Below are 24,139 nucleotides of genomic sequence, written 5' to 3'. Positions count from 1 at the left end.
GTCCGGGACGACACTCAAGTCCTTTCAGGCCCTTAGTACCGAATTCGATATGCCCCAATCTCAGTTTTTTCGATACCTACAATTCCGACATGCACTGACACCCAGCATTACTAACCTTGATTCACTCCCTGAATTTAGCCCGATTGAAGCGAAGGTCTTCATGGGTGACCTTGGGGATAAAAAAGTATCACGCATTTACCAGACAATGGTCACTCACTGCTCCTCCACCCTTCTTCCACTGAAGACGACATGGGAGGCGGATATCGGTCCATTAGATGAAGATGATTGGCGGGAGGCCTTGGAGTCCCCGAGGGGAGCGGCTATCGCAATACGGTTCCGACTCATACAATTCAAGATTCTTCATAGAGCCTACTATACCCGTGAGCGTCTGTGGAAGGCGGGCCTGATTGGGTCCCCGGAGTGTCTGCGATGTGGGGCTGAGGTAGGTACGTTGCTCCACACAGTATGGTCGTGCTCCAAGCTGGTTGGCTTCTGGAGGGGTGTATGGGGCTGCCTGTCAGAGGTGCTGGGCTGGACCCTCCCCCGTACTCACCGCCTGGGTCTATTACACATCCTGGAAGGGGTTGGTGGTAATATCTATTAGCGACATCTGCTCCTCCTGGGGCTAGTGGTAGCCAAAAGAGACCTGGCCCGAGCATGGAAGGACGTGAGACCCCTCCCCCCCCCGAGTGCATGGAAGGCTGGCATGGACTTCTGTATGGGCCTGGAGAGACCAATCTTTGAAGCACGGGGATGCCCCCGCAAACATTTTAAAGTATGGAAGAGGTGGGCGGACTACAGGGGCTTGACACTGGACCCCCCGGCGGAACAAGAAGAGGACCTTTAGCCCCATATGGTCCGGCGAAACCCAGGTTCCGCACGCATGATAGCCACGTCAAGAGCTTACATCAACACAGTTCGTACACACATGCATGGGGTTAGGGTGGGTTCCAGGGAGGGTTCTGGGAGTTGGGTGGGTAGATAACTGAAATGATGAAGGTGGGGTGAATGTTTCCTTGTATCCTTGATTACATTGATACTTTGCTTGAACACTCAGTCCTATGTTGCGATTGTACCAAAATGTCTGGTGGTATCATCCTGAATGTGGGATACCACTCTATTTCATATGCTCATCTTTGTCAATAAAATTGTGGAAAAAAAAAGAAAAAAAAAGTTTTTTGATTTTAGCCATGCCTTGTCAGAAACAACCTGTTTTGGTGAACCCCAGTTGAATTGCTACTATGCAGTTTGAGGTATTCTTTGGGTTTTGCCTTTACCTCTCCTGTACAGACCTAGGTCTGTGATAGTCCTTGGATTCTGCCTCAAACGCAGCCTGTGGTCCATCAGTCTCAGATGATTGAGCTGATTTGATCTTCACTGCTGACGCTTGAAGGAACCCGAGTCCTGCTTTCATATTAGAAGAGGTTACACTTGGCAAAGTAGTGATAGTGAGGGTTTCCACCAGCATCTTTTTCCCTCCCACAGTTTCAGTATATGTCATGCTCAGTGCATGCAATGTAGTTGCAGTTTCAATTCAATAGAAATGAAGACCACATTCACGTCTTATGCTCAGTACGAAAGTTCTTCGATCGTGACCATATTGATAGCACATACTCAACCAACAAAAGAAGTAGCTGATTACTCAACCTTCTAAAAGCTCTTCGAGGCTTTTCCATGGTGTACAAATATCAATGTAGTACAATTTGTAGGCTGTACATGAAATATTTCAGTTTAGATATTTAGGTCTACCATTTTTGAGTTTTTTTTAAATCTGGGTCAAAATATATAGTTTTTTGATTTGCCATAGGAAATGTATTTGCAAGTTTGAAAAGAACCCAGGTTAGTTTGAAAAGGTGTCTGCTTTCTTTTTCAAATTTGTTGTAAATGTAATACATTGTTATTCTGCAGTTATAAATTAAAAAAAACATTGCTATCTGAGAAAGTAATATGGCTAACTGTTCAATGCTAACCATGTCTCTCCATCTTCCTTTTCATGAAGATAACAAACCCTTGAAACATTTTGGGGAGTACCTTTTTCAAAGATGTTTCTTGGGGGCATTGGGGTGGGCGTCAAATGGGAGCACCTAAACTTCGGGGAAATGTGGAGCAATTCCTAGTGTGATGGAAGATAATGTTTCCTCCTGAAAAATGTTCAACCAGCATCTGTTTCCTTTCAAGCACATTTAAGGTGAGAGAGTTTTGACATATCGCTACCATGTAAACAGAAGATGAATCCTATAAGTAATGTGAAACTGAACTGGTCGCAATATGCATTGATTGAACAGCTCAATGCCCTGCCCCACGCGCCAGTTGGCACTGGTATATACACGTATTATGTGAAATCACAGAAGAGGCAATTTCAGATTGCTGGAAAGTTTGTCCTGTACGTCAAATACACAGGAATCCCCAAAATACAATGTAAACTACTTTTCTACTGGAAAAATTGCAAGCACATTAGTCAAACATGAAGAAAGGTACAGAGGTCCAAATTGTGCATTTTGTATTCATATTCATATAGGGAATCTTGTTATGCAAGAATGCAAAAACTGCTACCCATTGACCGAGCCCAGTTGGTACCTGTAGAGGGGTTTCCGTCACAGGGCATGGCTTAAAGTCTCACCCTGTCCCATGTCCAACCATAGATGATATTGCAATAATACTTACAAGTTCCCACTGTGCAAGAACAAGGGATCGCTCCCCCCACGCTCCCCGATCCCAGCTCCTGCTCGTGATTTGGCTGATCTGTGGTATCGTTTGCTGGATTGTGAGATCGCTTATTCAATTATCTCATTGTATTTGCCTGGCATCGCATTTGTGTGCATTTGTGCTCATTAATTTAACACTGTATCTGCCCTGCATCGTAGCACGATTATAGTAGACAGCACCTAACCTTGATTTGAACGCTCGCTCTGCTGTACTTTGCAGCGCGACACTTGCTGAGGCTTTTTCACTTGCTGGGACTCCGACTGTGCCCCCGGTGCCGTGGTGCATCTGCTGCCCCTGCCTTGCTTTCCCTTTGACCCTCCATTTTGTTTTGGTGTTCCCTGGCCCGCCCCTCCTCCCCGCTACCGCCTCCCAGCTGCTGCCCCTCCCACGCTCCGCCCCCTCCACTATCCATTTAAGGCAGATGACCCAACGCGCAGCGTCCACGCGCTACGGCCGCGCCGAAGGTGCGCCAAAGGTAAGCCCGTCTACGCCCGTCCGCGCCAAGCCCGCGCCCAGCGCCAGACCCCCTGGCCCCCGTACCATCCACCCCACCCGCATTACATACGCCGCCTCCACCCTCTTAGCCCTTAACCCCAGTCGACTCCCCAACTGCGCCCAAGCCGCACCTGGACACACCCATGGACCCTTCTCATGCAACTCCTGCAAGTTTGACGGCACCAAGACCAACTCCCCATCCACTAACACCAAACAGAGACCTGACACCAACCACCTAAAATGCATCCTACTCAACACCCGCTCGGTCCACAGACACGCCATCGACCTCTGGAATCTACTAGACACGATCTCTCCGGACGTCGCCTTCCTAACAGAAACATGGATGAACGCCTCCTCAGCCCCAGACATCACCATTGCCATCCCGGAAGGCTACAAGATCATCCGAAAAAGACCGCACCAAGCAAACAGGAGGAGGCATCACCATCGTCCATAAGAATTCCATCCGCATCTCAACCAGCTCAGACGTCAACCTCGCTAGCGCCGAACACCTTCACTTCCAGATCCACACCGACCCCAAGACCACACTCAGAGGCACCCTCCTCTACAGGCCACCAGGACCCCGTGCACAATTCTGTGAAGACATCACTGACTTTATCACCCCACACGCCCTCCCCTCCGAGGACTACATTCTATTGGGAGACCTCAATTTTCACCTGGAAAGGAGCAACAACAGCAACACCACCACCCTTCTGTACAATCTCGCCAACCTCGGACTCAAACAACTTGTTAATACCCCCACCCACAATGCAGGTCACACACTCGACCCTATCTTCACCTCCAGCAAACATATTTCCTTCAGTCACACCACAGCTCTCCATTGGACGGACCACAGCTGCGTTCACTTTATCTACAAAAAGACCACAACCCACAACCACCCTCAACCTACTCTGCGAAGAAACTGGAACAAAATCACCAATCAATCAATCAATCAATCACAGGCATTTATATAGCGCACTACTTACCCGGAGGGTCTCAAGGCGCTGGGGGGGGTGGGGGGGGGGGAGTGCTGCTACTGCTCGAATAGCCAGGTCTTGAGCTTCTTCCTGAAGGAGAGGTGGTCTTGGGTCAGGCGCAGGTCGGTCGGTAGGGAGTTCCAGGTCTTGGCGGCCAGGTAGGAGAAGGACCTTCCTCCTGTTGTCGTTCTTTGGATGCGGGGGACGGCGGCGAGGGCGTGGCTGTTTGATCGGAGATGTCGTTTGGGAGCGTAGAAGTCGATGCGGTTGTTGAGGTTGCTAGGGCCTTGATCGTGTAGGGCTTTGTGTGCGTGGGTGAGGAGGCGGAAGGTGATTCTTTTGTTGACGGGGAGCCAATGCAGGTCTCTCAGATGTCCGGAGATGTGGCTGTGTCGTGGGATGTCGAGGATGAGTCTGGCTGAGGCGTTCTGGATCCGCTGGAGTCTCTTCTGGAGCTTGGCGGTGGTTCCGGCGTAGAGGGCGTTGCCGTAGTCCAGTCGGCTGGTGACGAGGGCCTGGGTGACCGTCTTCCTGGTCTCGGTGGGGATCCACGGAAGATCTTCCGTAGCATGCGCAGGATGTTGAAGCATGATGAGGAGACGGCGTTGACTTGTCTGGTCATGGTGAGGGAGGAGTCCAAGATGAAGCCCAGGTTGCGTGCGTGGTCTGTCGGTTTGGGTGCGCTGCCCAGGGCGGGGGGCCACCAGGAGTCGTCCCAGGCGGAGGGCGAGGAACCCAGGATGAGGACTTCCGTCTTGTCTGAGTTCAGTTTCAGGCGGCTGGTCGTCATCCACTCGGCTCATCTCCTCATCTCTTCTTCAAAACCCCCCTGCCCACTCTTCGAACCCCAACCAAGCAGCCATTAACCTCACTCAATGGCTAACCAACAGCGCCGACAACCTAGCACCCCTGAAAAAACTTCAAATCAAACTAGGCAACAAAAACGCCCCCTGGTTCAACGATGATCTTAAGAAATCCAAGAAACTCTGTCGCTCCCTTGAGAAGGCCTGGAAAAAAGACCCAAACACCAGCACCAGGGACGCCTTCAAAAACGCCACCCGCATACACCACCAACTGATCCGGACTGCCAAGAAAGCCGCTTTCAAAGACCGACTTGACAACAACGTCCACAATAGCAAGGAATTATTCAACATCGTCAAAGAGTTTACCAACCCCACTGCCAACTCCAACGACATCACTCCCTCTCAAGCCCTTTGCGACTCCCTAGCTTCGTTCTTCCACGACAAAATCGCAGACATCCACAACAGCTTCCACAACCAACCCGGAGACCAACCCACCCAACCTTCTGCTCTACCTTCACCCCCTGGAACATCCTTAATGACTGGAACCCAATCTCCACTGAGGACACCATCCGCCTGATGAACTCCATCCACTCAGGATCCCCGACAGACCCATGCCCTCACCACATCTTCAACAAAGCAGATTCCATCATAGCACCACACCTCCGAGACGTCATCAACTGCTCCCTCAACTCCGCCACCTTCCCGGAAAGCTGGAAACACGCCGAACTCAGCGCCCTTCTGAAAAAACCCACAGCGGACCCCACCGAACTCAAAAACTACCGCCCCATCTCGCTCCTTCCATTCCCGGCCAAAGTCATCGAGAAAGCTGTCAACTACCAGCTCGCCGCCTTCCTCGAAACCAACAAATCCCTCGACTCCTCACAGTCCGGCTTCCGAGCCAAACACAGCACTGGGACCGCACTCATCGCTCACTCACCAAAGACCCGAACACCGCCAAAACCAACCTGCATGAAGGAATGAAAGAAGTAGCCGAGTGGATGAAGCACAGCCGTCTGAAACTGAACTCCGACAAAACAGAAGTCCTTATCTTAGGTACCTCCCCCTCTGCCTGGGACGACTCTTGGTGGCCAGAGTCCCTTGGAAAAGCACCCATCCCGACAGACCACGCACGGAACCTGGGCGTCATTCTGGACTCCTCACTCTCGATGATCAGACAAGTCAACGCCATTTCATCTTCTTGCTTCAACACTCTTCGCATTCAGAAAAAACTCCAACGCATCCAGAACGCTTCAGCCAGACTCAAACTAGACATCCCGCGTAATGACCACATTTCTGATCACCTGAAAAACCTCCACTGGCTCCCTGTCAATAAGAGGATAACATTCCGCCTTCTAACCCACGCACACAAAGCACTTTACGAACTTGGACCCGAATGCCTCAACACACGACTTTCCTTCTACACCCCCTCCCGCCAGCTACGCTCCTCCAACCAAGCCCTTGCTGCTGTACCTCGCATCAACAAAACCACCATGGGAGGAAGATCGTTCTCCTACCTGGCTGCTAAAACCTGGAACTCACTTCTTATTCACCTTCGCCTCACTCAGAACCACCTAGCATTCAGAAAGCAACTTAAAACCTGGATATTCGACAAGTAATTCCCCACCCTTCTCCAAGCGCCTTGAGACCCTCTGGGTATGCAGCGCGCTATATAAATTAATTGAATTGAATTGAATTGAAGCCACTGTGGCAATAGTATTATGGGTGCTCTGGACAGCGAACTGGATGCAAGATATGACTGAAGTTAAAGCCCACACTCAGTATCTGCTTGGCACAGTTGAAGTCATGCCTTGCAGATCTTGATTTTTTTTTTTATATCTTCATTGCATTTTGTTATCATTTTCCTAATACAAACAAACTGAACATTGGTGTATATCGTACTTTTTGCAAAATCAACGCTGCCATTACACTGTACATATAATTCTAGGTGTTATAAATCTATAACCATAGCCGAAAGAGCATCTGTGTCCCAGAGGTTAACGTGCATTTGCAAATTAGCATGGGCGTCCGCAACCCACGCATACCGTTACCTCCATTTGAGGAGCAGGGCTCGTGTATTGCATGTGACTTCTTCACAACAGTAATTGACCATATGCAGTCATATTAATTATTACAGAAGTGCATGGCCCATAGGTATGGTAATTATAGGGTTATAGTATACAGTAATGCATGGGTGATAAGAGGTGAATATCTCAACTAATTGCAAGACATCTTCATTTTTAAACATTTTAACCACAACTTGTAAAAATGAAAGAAAAGCAAAAGAAAAAAAGGAGATATCTGGTGCTGAAAGGAACTTGTATCTAGTGTAGTATGTGCTTTTTGAGTGAAGTCTTGCCAAGGGCCGTATGTGTATAATGGATGCGAGTTACTTGTCCAGTACTGTGTATAGACACATGGACTCTAAAATATCCTACTCCTGAAGTTATGTCTACGAAGTGTCATGATGAATGCAAGGTCAGTGCCAGACCCAACAATTATGGCCAGAGCGTCTTGTGAGTACGGCCTGTCAGTCCTACCCGGGCCACACGCTAACCATAATCCCCCGCCTGCTATGTACGAGGCGTATGTGCTCCAGTATCGGTTTGTGTAAGGGCCTTCAGAATATCACCCCAGACTTGTGCAATGGGAAACTTACGCAACCCAGCCATTTCTTCTCTATGAAGAATAGTGCTCTCCGCCTGAGCCCAGTTCTCCAGGGATTTCGACCAGTGGGGTACTTCTGGAGGGTCTTTGTGTTTCCACCTCTTTGTTATTAACCCTTTTGGGGTTATAAGGCTTAAGTCACGAAACCTAGAGCTTACTTTGGTAGCTTTTGTTCGTTTGTAAAATCCTAAATACAGACTTCCCAGGTGTTCGGTACCTCTGTGTTAGTGCTTCTTGTGAGTGTTGCTGTTATCGTTTGCCAGTAGGACAGAAGCAGGGGGCAGGACCACAGCATATGCAGCAGGTCAGCATCTAGGAGATGGCTTCTCGGACAGCCGGGAATGTGATGTTGAAGTACTTATTGATCTTGTCCGGCGAAAGATATGCTCTATGCAATATGAACGTTTGTATGAGTTTAAAACGTAAATTGCGTGGAATGTGTGTGGCACCGGCTAAGATACATTCCCAGTCCCTGTCAGTCCAGGGTCGACCTCTGTCCTCAGTCCAAAGTTCCCGGAGCCTCTGCTGTGATTTTAACACATGAGCGAGCAGGGACTGTACCAACCAGTAGACTACATGCGTCCCCTCCCCCATCAAATGCAAATATAGCAAAAGCTGATGCGTCGGCGGCTCAGCTGTCAAGTCCCCCCATTGTAGTGTCAGCGACACAGCATCCGCATGATGGCTTCAGGAAGAAGAACTGACCCACAGGCAGACCGGTATCCGCCGCTAGGGTTGCAAATGGCAACAGAGCACCATCCGCGTATAAATCTCCAAGCGTCTCCACTCTTGCCTCAGTCCAACGCGTCAGCACCACGTCTGGAACAGAGCCTCTACCTCTGGGTGTTCCAATAAGTGGCAGTATTGGAGCATAAGGAATTACGTCTTTCGTAAGTTGAACGCTCCTCTGGTAGCATCTATGGGCCAATTCCATATGTATCTGTGTCGGACAGGGAAATTTCGCTAATGGATGAAATAGACTATAGATTTGAGTCTGCGCTAGAAATATGACTCAGTCACAGTATCCATTAGGTTCCTGTCACTCAGCCATTTAGTGACCCATTAGAGCTGCGCGGCTAAGTAGTTGGGGGTGAATGCCTCTGTGTACAAGCGGGCATGCGGAGACAAATGCCTTCTCCAGGTCTAACACTAAGCATCCAGAGCGTGGCCAGTTCTTCGTAGCGTATTCCTGCACCCTAAATAATCTACGGATATTTAGAGAGGTGCTCCTGGTGGGGACAAATCCGTTTTGATCGCTATGGACACGATCCGGCACAAACGTGGCAATGCGTTTAGCTAGGGTGGAGGCAAGAATTTTATAATCTGTGTTTAGCAGAGCCAGTGGGCGATAAGAACCAAGGATTTCAGGGTGCCTAAGAGTGAGATCAGCGTCGCTTCACTTTGCGTGAGTGTGAGGGCCGAGTCATCTTGGGCTGCCGCGTATACCCGCAACAGTTCCGGTATTAATATGTCTGAGTAGGCTTTATAAAATTCAGCCGGTAGTCCATCTGGACCTGGAGATTTGCCATTTGATAGGGAGAAAATACTATCTCGTATTTCTTCCGGCAGCAAAGGAGACAGAAACTCCCGTATGACCTTGTCTGTAGCTAGCAAGCAAGACCTGTACATCGTGGAATAGTGTTCCACAAAGGCATTGTGTATGTCACTCTGGGTAAGCACTGTGTTGCCTTGTGGTTTCTGCATCAACATCATAGGTGTGGTGACTGCATCTTGGCATATCAGCCACGACAGCAGCTTGCCAGGTTTATCTCCCATATGATGGGTACGCGCTGAGTGTGCTGCGTAGTTAAGATTGTGGAGCCGGTCTAGCAATCTGGAGTGTTCCACTGTAATTCGTACCAGGGACCCATCGTCGCCGTCTAGGGCCTCTCCCTCCCTTTGTAGAAGGTCATTTTCGAAGTGTGTGAGGTCAGTCTCCAGCTGTCTCTGCATGCCCGCTTGTACACAGAGGCATTCACCCTTAACTACTACCTTAAATGCATCCCATTCTACTTGGGGCATCGTGGCTGTGCCAGTATTTTCTTCAAAATATTGTGTGATGTTTGTGGCTAGCAGGCTCCGAAAGGGTGCATCCAATAACAGACCAAGTTAGAACCGGTGACAGGGGTGCTCCCATGACACCTCCAATATATGCGGGTTATGATCTGAAAGCATCCTGCCTAGATAATAGACTGCGGTTACACGTGGGAGCAGCTCTTCCGAAAGCATATATCGGTCTAACCGTACATCCAAATCATGAGCACCGGAATAATAGGAATACACCCTGTCATGGGGGTGACAATGCCTCCAAATGTCCCCGAGTCGCCATTGTTGTGCCCAGTTAGTTAGTGCCTTCATGGCAATGTGTGTGTTTGTGCCCGGAAGGGGTGAAAAGGAGCAGTCCAGTGTGACATCCAGTACGCTGTTGTAGTCTCCCCCCAAAAACATTTGTGTATCATGCCATGGTGCCAGGACGCGCGACATGTCATCAAAAAAATCTGCTTGATCTGTGTTGGGAGCATATAGCAACGAGATTACAACCTGTCGGCCATCCAGTGCGCCCCTAACCACCACATATCTGGCCTCCGCATCAGTCAGCGACTGTGTGACTTTAAGTGGGACCCCCGGCCGCACCCAGATCAGTGCGCCTCGTGCATAAGCTGAATATCCTGTGGCATACAGTTGGCCACGCCAGCGGCGGTGCAAGCGTTGGATTTCTGATTTGGCCAGATGCATCTCTTACAAAAGAGCTATTTGTATGTGATGCCGGTTAAGGTACGAGTATATGTGATACCTACGTGATGGTGTGTGGATGCCCCGCACGTTCCATGTGCCTATTTTAAATGCAGAAATAGTGTTTACAAGGTATTAAGTTGCCATGCGCCGGCAACAGTCCAGTCCAACAAACATATGCAGTGTAGAGTGCCCGGCAATATACGACTTCTGCAGCATAGTGACTCGTGGCATTTTGCATTGTGTGAGAACAGCATACAGTAAAGAATATCTCATAAGAAAACCAAACAAGTACATGAACATGTAAAATTCCAAAAGGGCGATGGTGCAACTAGCAATCGTCCAAACTCTCAATAGAGGTAACAATCAAAACGACCTAGGGGGGATGCGCTGCGTATTACGTACAGATATCTTACAATATATGTGTCAAGCGTTTCAGAGACTCCCCGTCTTCAGGCCCAGCACAGTACATTGAAAGCAAAGTATGTACCCCAGCTCAGGAAAACCCGCCAGGCGAACGATGTGCCTCAGTGCCTGCGCAGAAGCAACAAAGTATGAGATCAGATGCCGCCCTCCTTTCTTACATCATGATGTCACTCACCGTTCCATGTGGCACTCGAAATATTAGCAGTGGCTATAACACATGAATACCCCAGTAACAACCGCACTTTCTCTAATACATAAACCACAATACCTCAGATCGCAGTCCAAGCAAAGATAGGATCTCGCAATGTTTATATGATCATGTCAGCTGTCTGCGGAGTAACGTCCGGTTGCTCAGTCGAGTCTTGTGAGTTCTGCAGGCCATATAGTCGCTCGTCGTCGCCGGACAGGTCGCGCTAACTGGGGTTGGATGCGTCCTCAGCTACCAAAGAGCTGCTGATCTCCGCCACCGCCTGCAGGGCGTCCTGTTGGTCGCTAAGAATCAAATCCGTGTGGGGTCCCACAGCAGGTGAAGGTGGCTTCCGGGCCCCTGACGATCTGCGTTCCCTCCGGCGGCGGCAGAAGGGACCCCTCAGTTTCGGCAGAGTCGATATCGCAGAGGAGTCTCGAGTCCCCGCAGCAGTAAAGGTGTCCAGCCAGCTCTCCGTCTCCTATGAGGTAGCAAAAAAATGCGTCTTATCACTCGCTATTACCCTCAGGCGCGCTTGGAAGAGCAGAGAATATTTCAGGTTGTGTTGTCGGAGACGTTTCTTCACTGCCATAAATGAGGACCTTTGCCTTTGCACCTGAATGGTATAGTCCGGAAAGAACATTATTCTATGATTGTCTACTTGAATATCCTGCAGCTTCCTGGTTTCCTGTAGGATGGAATCGCAATCTCGGTAATTGAGAAGTCGGAGAAGCAAGGGCCTTGGGTTTGACCCTGTGAGAAAGGTTCTCGTTGGGACTCTATGTGCACGTTCTATGACAAAGTGAGGCGAGAGGGCTCCTTCTGAGAGTAGGTTCTTGAGCCAATTTTCCATGTGTAGGGTGGGCTCCCTTCCTTCCCAACGTTCCGGCACACCCACTATGCGCACGTTATTTCGACGGGCCCGCCCTTCAGCATCCTCGGCCCTGTCCTCCAGAAACTCCACCCGGTTGAGCGAGTCCTGTACATGTTTGTCTGTCTGGGCCGCCTGCTGCTTGATGTCCGTGAACGTGTTTTCCAGAATTGAAGTGCCGTCTGTTAGTTTCCGGTGATCCGCATGGAGATGGGCGAGGTCGATGGGCACCTTATCGATCTTGGATTCGAGGGAGGTGTGAGTTTGAATGAGGGTTTCTTCCAGCCGTTCCATCGCAGCGAGCACCGCATCCAATTTGTTCACAGTTTTATCCGTGTCTCAGTGTTTCACCATTTTGTCAGTTTTAGGCTTAGGTGGGAGCTGTGGAGCCTGCGTTCCTCCCTTTCCGGTGAGCGCCCGGGTGCCATCCGACATGAGTCGCTGAGGCTGCACTCCTGTGCCGCTCCACGTATGTCAGGATTTCAGGTCGACGATTTGAAGGCGTGCATCCACAGGTCATGGGCAACAGCAGCAACTGTCTCATAGCCCAAGAGCTTTGTGGTAGTGCATCTCCTCCGCTCACAGATATCTCTGCCGCTACTCACCTGCCACCTACACCTCGCAGTGGAGCAGGCTGCTCCACGTTGTTGCGTTGTCTTCTGTCCTGGGGAGGGGCAGGTAAAACCTGCGGCTATGACACAAGTGTCCGTGAGTGTCAGCAACTCTCACTCACGTGTACCACCCAGGCGACCCGCACAGTGTCTGACATGCATTGGCACGGCAGTGCAAAAATGGCGCTGCGACTACAGCTCAACAAAGGCCAGGTCGGCAGAGTCACGTCTCTGGTACAGAACCCAGGGAGTTACGCCAGAATTACATTCATCTGATTGCGCAGCTACTGCTCAGTCGGTTCGCAAATACCGTCACTCTCGGGCATCTTGCGGGGCAGGTCCGGGTCCCTGTCATTCAGTGTCACACAGCTCTCACAGGGGCACCTGCATTGTATTCCCCATCACTCAGTCCTGAAAATAGTGAAAGATAGCTGCTCCAAAGTCAGCAGTACCCCAAGTGGCAGTATGGAGGGCATAAGCAGTCTCAGAGCAGCTCTATGGGTCAGCGCAGGCAGCTCAGCTGTAAGGGTTCACTTCACTTGAAAATGCCATGAGGGCGATAGCGACGACACAGCGATTCAGGCAGCCCCATGTTCGCCTCCCTCTTCCAGCCTCAGCACCGGTCAACATCCTGCCCATGGGGGCACACACAGTGGCAGCAAACAGGTAGTTCAGTTGGAGCTTTGGCGCATACTAATTCATAACTGCAGGAGGCAATCGGGATAAAGGTAGGGTGGGCGGCTGCAGCTTTCTTCTAGTAGCTGGAATTCCTCTGCTGCAACACAGGCACAATGGCAGCCCAGGCGGTCTTAACAATTATCCAGTTTTATTCAAATGGATGTGACGATGTTGGTATTGATAAGGCACATCAGTCTATAGCGTTCCATAAACATGTCAATTCAGGTGTGTTAACACATCACACGACCCAATGCATTTCGGGCTTAGCCCGTCGTCAGGGGAATTACTCTTTCAGATTCTTGCCTCTGGAGAAAGCAAAGATAGGAGGTTCAGAAAATAGACCGTTAAAATCAGGTTCCTGAGTCAGGATAGACCAATGTTTTCGAATTATTTTCTGGAATTGTGAGGAAGCACTTGAAAACTTAGAGACCACCACGAAACGGTCCGTGGGAGTCTTAGGTCTGGGTTGTAACAGAGACGCTCTGCTTCGTTTCTCACTTCTCTGGACAGCCAAGTCCAGAATAGGGGCAGGATAGCCTCGTGCTCGTAGGCGGTCTAGTACAGTTTTCGGATACTACAGCTGATTTTTGTTTTCGTTTGTAGAGTAATTCCCCTGACGACGGGCTAAGCCCGAAATGCATTGGGTCGTGTGATGTGTTAACACACCTGAATTGACATGTTTATGGAACGCTATAGACTGATGTGCTTTATCAATACCAACATCGTCACATCCATTTGAATAAAACTGGATATATGACTACTTCATTTGGATTATGATTCATTGTTTAAACTGAATATGGAACTAGACCACGGGTCTCACTAAAGTAGTGCGCTGGGTTGTCCTCTCCCTAGGCGGGAGAGTTTCCTTTGGAATCTTCTTTTACACACTGCTTGGCTAGACAGTGTTTACTACCCTGCGGCACACGAAAGCTCAACACAATATCCTTATATTTGGGTTCACCTCAGCTGTGCGAGATCCACTTCTCCATACAGGTCTTAACAATTACACATTCCGTCACTCCGCCGCCTGCGTCATAGCGGCCGACAACCCACACATGGGGTGCCACACCGCTAGAAGGCAGAAAACATGACATCCCTCAAGAACGCCAACCGCAAACACCACCAGCTGATCCGCACCACCAAGAAGACAACATTCAAAGAACGACTGGACAACAACACCCACAACAGCAAGGAACTCTTCAGCATCGTTAAAGAGCTCTCCAACCCCAGCGCCTGCAACAACGACATCACACCCTCGCAAGACCTCTGCGACTCGCTTGCCTCGTTCTTTGACCGCAAGATCACCGACATACACAACAGCTTCGGCGCGCTGACCACGGACCCAACCACCGAACCAACGCCCCCCACCACCACCCTCCGCACCTGGACCCGGGTCAGCACCGAAGACACCACCCGCCTGATGAACACCATCCACTCCGGCTCCCCTACCGACCCCTGCCCACACCACATCTTCAACAAAGCCGACTCCATCATCGCACCCCAAATTCCGGAACATCATCAACAGCTCCTTCACATCCGCCACCTTCCCGGAGAGTTGGAAACATGCCGAGCTGAGCGCCCTCCTGAAGAAACCCACGCGGACCCCACGGACCTCAAGAACTTCCGCCCCATCTCGCTCTTCCCCTTTCCAGCCAAAGTCATCAAGAAGACCGTCAACAGACAACTCTGTGCCTTCCTCGAGACCAACGGATCCCTCGACCCCTCACAGTCCGGGTTCCGAGCAAACCACAGCACCGAGACCACCCTCATCGCAGCCACCGACGACATCAGGTCCCTGCTCAACAACGGAGAAACTGCTGCCCTCATCCTCCTGGACCTCTCAGCAGCCTTCGACACCGTGCCACCGCACCCTGATACAGCGCCTCAGCAACACCGGATTCTAAGGAGCGGCCCTGGAGTGGATCATCTCATTCCTCGACGGAAGAACCCAGAGAGTCCACCTCCCCCCGTTCCGCTCCTCGGCCACCGAAGTCATCTGCGGCGTTCATCAAGGATCCTCACTCAGCCCCACCCTCTTCAACGTCTACATGACCCCTCTTGCAGCCATCGCACACCAAAACAACCTCAACATCATCTCCTACGCCGACGACACCCAGCTGATCCTCTCCCTCACCAACGACCCAGCCTCCACCAAAGCCAACCTCCAGGAAGGAATGAAAGACGTCGCGGAATGGATGAAGATCAGCCGTCTGAAACTGAACTCAGACAAGATGGAAATCCTCATCCTCGGACCATCTCCCTCCACCTGGGACGACTCCTGGTGGCCCCCTGCCCTGGGCACCGCACCCAAGCCAACGGACCACGCACGCAACCTGGGCTTTATTCTGGACTCCTCCCTCACTATGACCAAGCAAGTCAACACCGTCTCTTCTTCCTGCTTCAACACCCTGCGCATGCTCCGAAAGATCTTCCGATGGATCCCTATCAAAAGCAGGAAGACGGTCACCCAGGCCCTCGTCACCAGCCGTCTGGACTACGGGAACACCCTCTACGCTGGGACCACAGCCAAACTCCAGAAAAGACTCGCATCCAGAACGCCTCAGCATGACTAATCCTGGACATCCCTCGCCACAGCCACATCTCTGCCCACCTGAAAGACTTGCACTGGCTCCCCGTCAACAAGAGGATCACGTTCAGACTCCTCACCCATGCACACAAGGCTCTCCACGACACGGGCCCGAAGTACCTCAACAGCCGACTCACATTCTACACACCCACCGCCAGCCTCGCCCTCGCCTCCGTCCCACGAATCCGCAAATCCACCATCGGAGGAAGATCCTTCTCCTACCTGGCAGCCAAGACATGGAACTCCCTCCCCACTCACCTACGGCTGACCCTGGACCATCTCTCCTTCAGGAAACAACTCAAGACCTGGTTGTTCGAGCAGTAGCAACCCCCCCTCAGCGCCTTGAGACCCTAACGGGTGAGTTGCGCGCTATACAAATTCTGTTGATTGATTGATTGATTGATTGATTGGCCCAGCGGGGGCCGCAGTCCCTCTCAGCCACCTGCCGGCGTACCTGCTCGCAGCGCGGACGAACCGCCTCCGACGTCCTCTGCTGGCGGGGTCGACAGGTCACAGCGGTGCCGTGAGGGCATTGGCAAAGCATGCAGTTAGAACGGCGCCAACGCCCGCAGTCTGCCTCTGCGTGGCTCGGCAAGCAACAGCTGATCCAGAGGCCCCGCTCAACGCAGGCAGGTAAGCAATGCGGCAGGAGCTACGATCACAACTCTCGGCCTGTCAGCAAGTGTTCAATTAGGCGGCGGCAGGGCGGACATCCACAGCTGGGAGCCAACAGGGCCTTGTTGTTACACCATCTGTGCAGCCTGGAGGTGGAGCCAGTCCCCGGGCTTGCTTAGTCCATGTCTGCCACAGTGGTCACACACCAGGCGGGCCGCCAAGGCAAAAGCCCGCAGAGCGAGCCCCGAGCAGACCAAAAATAGCAGCGAGGGCTCGCGATGTTCTCAATTAGATTGTGCCCGGCAAGAGCCCTCCCGGGTGCCAACATGTAGAGAGCAGGGCCTGTTCAGGGGAGCCTCCGATCGAGCTCTACCCGGACACGTATTCCTCCATTTTAGTTGTAGCCACACCCCCTGCTTTGCAGATCTTGATGATAGGGTACTGTGTGAAAGCCTCGGCTGCAGGCCAGACCTTAGACCCAGTGGGTACTGGGCGTGGGGAAATTCAGGCATGCCATGGCCATAGGATAAACCCTGGGTAAACAAATATGCTCTAAGGCCATGCCTTGTTTAATGCACAGATTGGGCACTGCTGTAGAACACTACTATCGTTTCTGAGAGTATGGTTACTAGGTATAAGATGTTGTCAGAGGCTACATTTTGCAGCAAGTACTCGATAAGCATCTCCTTTGCCCATTTCCTACATCCCACTCACATAGCTCTACTGGATTTAACGCTTCACCACAATACACAGCCAGTAGGCCGGACAGTTGATACTACTGGCAGGGTGAAGCCCAATACAAAGTCTGTGGCTGTCTCATGTTTAATTGCTTTCAGTGACAGCAGCAAGCCAGAAAAAATCTGCTTGGGGAGGGCTGTCTTATATAAGACGGACCAATTGATGCTGCAAATGCAGCGGACCTGTGGTAGATGGGTTGCTGCAAATGACTCTTTACTGGCAAAGGCTCCAACTGCAGTCAATGAGCTTTCTTGACATCTAAATGAGCCAGGAGTTCCAGGAGAGCCCCAATTTTAACAGAGCAGGAACTTTGCTGGTTTAGAGCAAAAGTTCTGCTCTGCCAAACTCTAAATGAGACCCTTAGTCATTAGTTTTTGCTGCCAGGTGAAAACTGAGAGGGTTTCCCGCTGGGATGCTCTGGGCTGTAGCCAGTCTATGATCTTTTCCGGGTGTTTGTACTAATGGACATCACAAGATTCTTATGTTAGTATCTTAGTAACAGACGTCACAAGAAAGCTGCAATTCTTGCAAGGACACCAGATAAAGTGTCCATGTCAATTGGATACATATTTTGTCTACCAGTGAAAGGTAGAGCAATGTGGACTTTGCATGAGATTCCAATGCAGTGTTTTATTAAAGGCATTCTTGAAAGTTTAATAACATCTAGTAAACCACATTGTAAGAATGTTTAAACAAAAATTAGGTAGGCTATGTCCTTGTTCCAAAGTCACAGCTATTATTTTAGTCGTTTTCCCATCTTTTTAGTTTGTACTTATTAAATCAAATATTTTGAGAAGGCCCTTCACTAGGATTTTAACTATTAATCTTTCGACATGACGGTATTGTTCCATGTTGCTTTCCCCACACACTATACCTCATACAAAGTTTATTATGCAAAATTGGGTTCAACTCACTTTTACCATGCGATCCCTCGGCATACTGTAATAGAAAGTCATTTGCTGCACCATCATCTGAAACAAGAAAAATGTATCAGAAAAGGTAGGAAATAGGGGGCTAGGTTATGATTTAACATGTAGGACATTTTTATTAAGAAAAAATATTTCAATCGAAAGAAATCTTTCCTGAACTTTTTTAATGAGCAGGCACACCGAACCTTGGAGGTTCATGACCGCCACTTGCATTCCATAGACATACTTTACTATCCATTTGAATGATGAAAAGCATATTTGTTTAGTTCCATGGAGACATGTTTTTTCTAGAAAAAGAGTCCTGAATCAAATCTGTTGAACCTAAAACAAAACAATGATTCATGTTAGCCACCAGAATAAATCCATGAACCCCTTCTAAGTTGCAATCTTTGTGCAGGATTCAGGAAGGTAAGTTACTCTTTTGAGTAATTTTACACATTGTAGTAGTTCACAACTTTTGGTATTCACAAAATCTGAGTGTAATTTTATTACAAAAGTGTAACTTACATGTCTTAACCCCCAGAGTAGTGCAATTGGCTTACTTTGTGTGTGAATGTGATGTCCCTCCTTAACCCCATACCGTAGCATGCCTATAACCCTCTTCCTCGTCCCTATTCCCAGCCCCCGTAGCAGTTATGTCTGCCACTTTCCCCACCCACTCTATGTATCCCTCTGTCATTAACCACTAAAATCTATATTTATATGTGTGGAGAAGACACAGTTGGGAAGGAGAGCACCACACATATAAGTATAGAAAAAACATACACACAAAGTGGAGTTTGTGAATCAGACCCAAAGAGTATTGTCAGAACATGAACCTGAATAAATTTTTAATTGTGACCATGGCCATTTACCTGACACTGCTGTAAAGTTCAACAGGACCCGTGCACAAGTTTCCATTTAGTTACATGTTTAAACTTGCCATCTTTTTCTAACAGTGACTTTTTACATGCCTTGCACTTACGCGATAATATACATTGAAATTATTCTGCATGCAGCGCAGTTCTTATTACATATTTTATCATGCTGTTCATACACTTTGTCCAAGGCTAGGTAACATTTTACGTGATGCCCTTGCATTTCAGTGTCCGGTTGGAGACAATTGTGAGTCTCAAGACATACAATCACATCAGCGCTGCACCTTTGACACAGTGCGATTTGAGCTGTGCTTTTATTATATAAACCGCCTCTGAGGCAAATTCAGCAGAGGAGCATTTCTGTGGATTATCCTGGAATGCTTTCGACTGTGACTGAATTGCAGCCCTGCAACAAATCGGCTTCCTGATACATCATACACAGGTATCGGAGGTTGAGTTGGCCCAAGAGATTTGGCAGAGGGTACTCACAGTATGCTTTTGCTAATGTATGTAGTACTAGAAAGGAGTTTAAGCATGAATATAATTATATATTCACACAACAATGTTATAATGGTTGTACTGTTTATCTTTTTCACCATTCTTGTAATGCTGGTTACAATGCTTTGTTTCATCATACTAATAATTGCAGCTCACGTTTTTTACACAAGAATACAATTATTTCAATAAATGTTTGAAAAGCCAATTCGTTGCTTTTTTGTGTCTCCCCTTGGCATGCCTGAGTAACAACGAAAGGGTAGGTCTGTTTCCATGATTTCCTTGGGGAATTAGAGTGAGCATGTTCTGAGGTTTCAGATATCATCTGGTACCCTGGAAGGTTAGAGGTTCCAATGGGCCAATGTGAGACAGCTAGGAATCGGGCTGACCTACTCTGATATGTGTGGACTTACTCCACATATTCTGACAGTTCTCTTGTCTGGATAGATAGTCCTACTTAATTCGTAGAAACCGTATGACAACAGCACCACTGACCCCCTCCTGCAAAACATTGGATGCCGGTCATTACCTCCCTGACAATGGTCAGAGATCAAGTCAAGACACAGACGTTGCAGCAAAGAGAAGGCGAGGGAGAGAGACCCATTGCAATGTGAGTTTCATGACAAGCTTGAAAGGTTTCCTGACCAAGACAGAAAACTAATCTCACCAAATAAAGGATGACTGTTTTTTGCATAGGAACTCTGTAAAATGTAAAATATTTTTCTGTATGGACTTTTATACCTTGGCAAAATATCCTGAACAAGCTGAGAATGAAAGTTTTCCTATCAGAGAGTCATTTTCTTCCAAAAGGAAAACACATTCTGCGTAATGAGATTTAATTAATGGGAAAGTTTCCTCTCCAGTGGGCTGAAAATTCACCTGAGGAAATAGATATTTGAGCTGAGGGTAATAAATTCGGTAAATAGAGATACCTTTTCTAAACACATATCACACATGTCCAAGGCAAACTGGGGCAGATGTATGACGGAATTTTGCATGCACAAATGGGTTTTAGGCATTCCCTTCCTAATAGCGACCCCACAAGCTATGTAAGAATGTTTTGCAACCGCATTTATTTCGCAAAACACTCACAGTAAACCACCCTCTTTAAAAGGGTGATAAACGACTCAAACAGGAAGGGGTTCCCAGGGGATCCTTCCTCTTTTGGAATGCTTGTGCGAATATTTTTCAAGGTCAGGCAGTGGTTCTAGCGACCACTAACAGCCCTTAAAAAATGATACAAACGTGTCATTTTTAAAAAAAATGCATACTGTTTTTAGGAAAACTGAATGCAATTTTTTTTAAATGCTTTATTTAAAAGCAGTCCCAGACAGGGAGGTCTGCTGACTCCAGCAGGCCACCATCCTTGGTAGTATCAACCAATCCCACAGGGATTGCAAATTCCGACAGCCTCAGTAATATGCATGAGGCATGCAATTTGTGACCCTTTTGGGAATCACAAACAGTGTCTCAGACACTGTTGTAAATTGGAAATTGCGATGCGCAATTTGCGAGTTGCAATTGCCGATGGTCAATATCTGGCCCACTATGCCTCTCATCTAAGTAAAAGGAAAAATTAAATGGTGAAAGGCAGAGTTTGGGAGTGACCCTATACTACTGTTTCCTTGACAGAACAGGCAGAATCTATCATATATAGTTCTGATTGACATTGTTGGGCAAAAGCAAGTAAATCCCTAATCCATAAGATGTATTGGCAGGAACTCATTATTAAATGTGAGTTTACCTGGGCAGCTGATGCTCTGCTGTCCTCCTCGGCAGGAGCAGACATTTGGAGATATGCAGGATCCACTTCCACATCCAAAGGGACAAACAGCTGTATGGAACCAATGAAGAGAGGCATGTATGAGATGAGGAAACAGTCAAAGAAAGATGTACGTAGTTGCATTCAAAGAGACATTTGATTCCTAATGAAAATGAACAGTTAAAAATTGTTTAAAAAAAGTCCATTAGTAAAAATTATGATGAGGGTTTTTATTCAATAAGCAGGAGAGATATCACCAGGAGAGACAGAAAAGATCATGAGGTTTGGGTGTCAAGAATTATGAGGGTAAACTGACCCAGAGAGCCAGTTATGTTAATGGCTACAGTATTTAATATTGGGAGCTTGACTTTGTGAATAGTGTCCAGCTCAATTTTACTTTGAACTTTTCTGCTTTTACACTTGGTGAAAGATGCATGGTCATTTCGTTGTTCTTCTGAAGGACAGCTAGAGGATGTAACGGCTTACGGGTGTAGCAATTAATTTATTGGGGTATAATATATTGGTTAAGATAATATTGAGACACATCTCCAATTATTGGGCCAACCGTTTCCAGCTGGCTACAATTAAGATCAAATTATAGTGATATCTGGGAGGGTGCCCAGGTGATGGAATATTGGCACCATTTCCTTGAAGCAGATAGGTTTTTGTTGACCTTACCGTGGCCAACGTTCAAATTGAGGTTGTGAAAGGGATTGACTAATAAAACAAGCACATTTTATTGTTCTTAGCTTTAGCCATAACAGTTTAAACTATATATTCCATCAACTTTTCCATGGTCATTAAAAACTACAACTTAGGGGAAGGCAAACCCTAAAATAGTATCATACTACTTAATATAAGAAGAAGTTTAAAACAATTGTTAGAGAGGCCATCACAAAACTTGATCCAGGGGACACAAGATAGTGCTATCAAAGCACTTGCTAAAAGTAACAGGTAATCTTCTTTTCGATAGTGTCTTAAGAAGAACATTCTTCTTTCACTATATTGTAATAAGACCAATAAAGAGTGAGGGCCTGATTCACAAAGGTAAACTTACACTTCTGTGTAAATTTACTATTTTGTTATTCACAAACTACGGAATTATTTTACTAATAGTAATTTTACGATTGAGGAGACTCCACAGTTGGGGTGAAAATCTGAACATAAAAAGATAGTATAGCAGAGCGTTTAGTGTTCTAACTTTAAAGTTTGACTCTGGTACAACAATGGGTAAGAAAAAGGCATTACAGTATCGGAAATGATGAATGATCGTGAAACAAGCCCCTTATGTGTGCACTGTTTTGAAACACATTTAGTTGCAAAGATGTCTGTGGCACAATGGATTAAAAAAAGACTAGTTCTAGCTTTCAGCTTCAAACTATGGATCACCATCATTTAAATCAGGCGAGTGGACCATTATATTGACAGGGAGAAAACTCTGTTGTGACAGAATTCCCTCTCTGCCAACATAGAAACCGGGTCCATAGTTTTATTAATAAAACAGAAAAAGTAAGCCAAAAGACAAAGGTAGAGGAAAGCCATGTAGAGTAAGAATTAAAAAGAGGAATAAAGGTTATAAAGCACCCTTCTCCAACAGTCAAAAGTGGAGAAATAAGAGGAAATAAGAGGAGAAAAACAAACTTTTATACTGGGATAAATGAAATAAAACCGAATAGCAGTCTTGTTATATAAGTCTATATTACTAGGTAGTCCAGGCTCAGATGGAGAAATGTATGCTATAATATTATAGATTTTTACCAAAGAGGACCCCACTGAATGCCACCCTACCTGGCTATGGGGTAAGTACTCACGTAGAACACAGTGACCGGTAATGGGAGAGGGGGCCCATCCAGGACAGCACCCACTTCCTGATCCAACAGCAGAATGACACATGTGAGGTCCAAAGCGATGCCTGGAAGAGAAAAGCAGAGGAAAGGTACTAAATAAAGAATGCATTTACAATGTCAACTTCTGTCTGCCTTCTTCGCAAGGGCCTAAAAAGTGAACTTCCCTTCCTCCAAACATTGAGCTTACTTAAGTCTGCTGAATTTTAGAAGTAACTATAGCATTGCACAGCAACATAATTTGTTAAACAATAAACATAATCAAACGTAATTACTATCTGTGTTCTAAAAAGGATTTCAATGGTGTGATGTTATTTTTTTCTTTAATTATTAAAGAATACAATATTTTCTACTAATAGTTATTACTTTGTGTTGATTGTTTTATGCATAAGATATAAGGCTGCCAGTACTGATAAAAAAGCCTTACAACCATAAATCCTGTAAAATATTGTTCATTTTGTGTAAGAGGTGGTAATTCAGGGTCAAGATTTCCATCTGTCTGAGATATCAATCAACAACTGTAAGTTAGGTCACAATGCATTCTTTTTCAGTGAGCTGTTCAGAAGGGCGGGCAATACGCTACTGTTATGCTCCTCGAGGAAAAATCACCATCTCTCCCAGAATATTCCCTGTAATTTCCGCACCAGTTGACTTCACTCTATTATCCGCAACCCACTCTGTGCCACAGTTAAATTCAGATGTTTCCACCTTCTAGTACCTCTTCACTTGACACTTTCAAGTGTGCAATCAAATCCCTTCTTTTCCAGCCACAATGATTAAATCCCTTCTTTTCCAGCCCTGCTGACCACCGATCCCCCTCATTTACCAATCCTCTTCTCAACTATACCTTCATATAATACATGGTATTCTGTAATCACTATATACACATCTCTAATTTCTTTCCACGACTAATGATTCACTCATTCTCCTATTATAAAGAAAATACGCCAGAACTCTACTATAGTTAGTTATTACAGTTGAGTTCTGAAGTCACAATGTCTGCTGCCAGCAGCGGAGGTGAAAGGCAGGTCAGGTCAGGTCACAGAACAGATTGTTGCTTTTCTTTTTCTGTTCTATTTTAATAGCTTCCAACGACAAGCAGAGAGAATAGTTTTTTTTTTTTAGTTTTTTTTCAAAGTTTTTCAAAACAAGTTACAACCATTT

General features: G+C 47.4%; 1 protein-coding gene across 1 annotated transcript in view; it reads right to left on the bottom strand.

The window, feature by feature from the left end:
- LOC147731106 (uncharacterized) overlaps positions 1–23,039 on the bottom strand; it is a 485,394-nt gene extending 462,355 nt beyond the window's left edge. The window contains exons 1-3 of the mRNA XM_086956073.1: positions 22,943–23,039; positions 21,114–21,203; positions 18,003–18,059 (exon numbers count right to left, since the gene is read on the bottom strand). Of these exons, the coding sequence (XP_086812199.1) occupies positions 18,003–18,059; positions 21,114–21,203; positions 22,943–23,024 (229 nt within the window). The 5' untranslated portion in view covers positions 23,025–23,039. The remainder of the gene's footprint in view (positions 1–18,002; positions 18,060–21,113; positions 21,204–22,942) is intronic.
- Between the last annotated feature and the right edge of the window lie 1,100 nt (positions 23,040–24,139).

This window comes from Lissotriton vulgaris, chromosome 2_1 (assembly GCF_964263255.1).
Source record: "Lissotriton vulgaris chromosome 2_1, aLisVul1.2, whole genome shotgun sequence".
In the NCBI taxonomy this organism is placed as follows: Eukaryota; Metazoa; Chordata; class Amphibia; order Caudata; family Salamandridae; genus Lissotriton; species Lissotriton vulgaris.
This window is presented reverse-complemented; position numbering and strand designations above follow the sequence as displayed.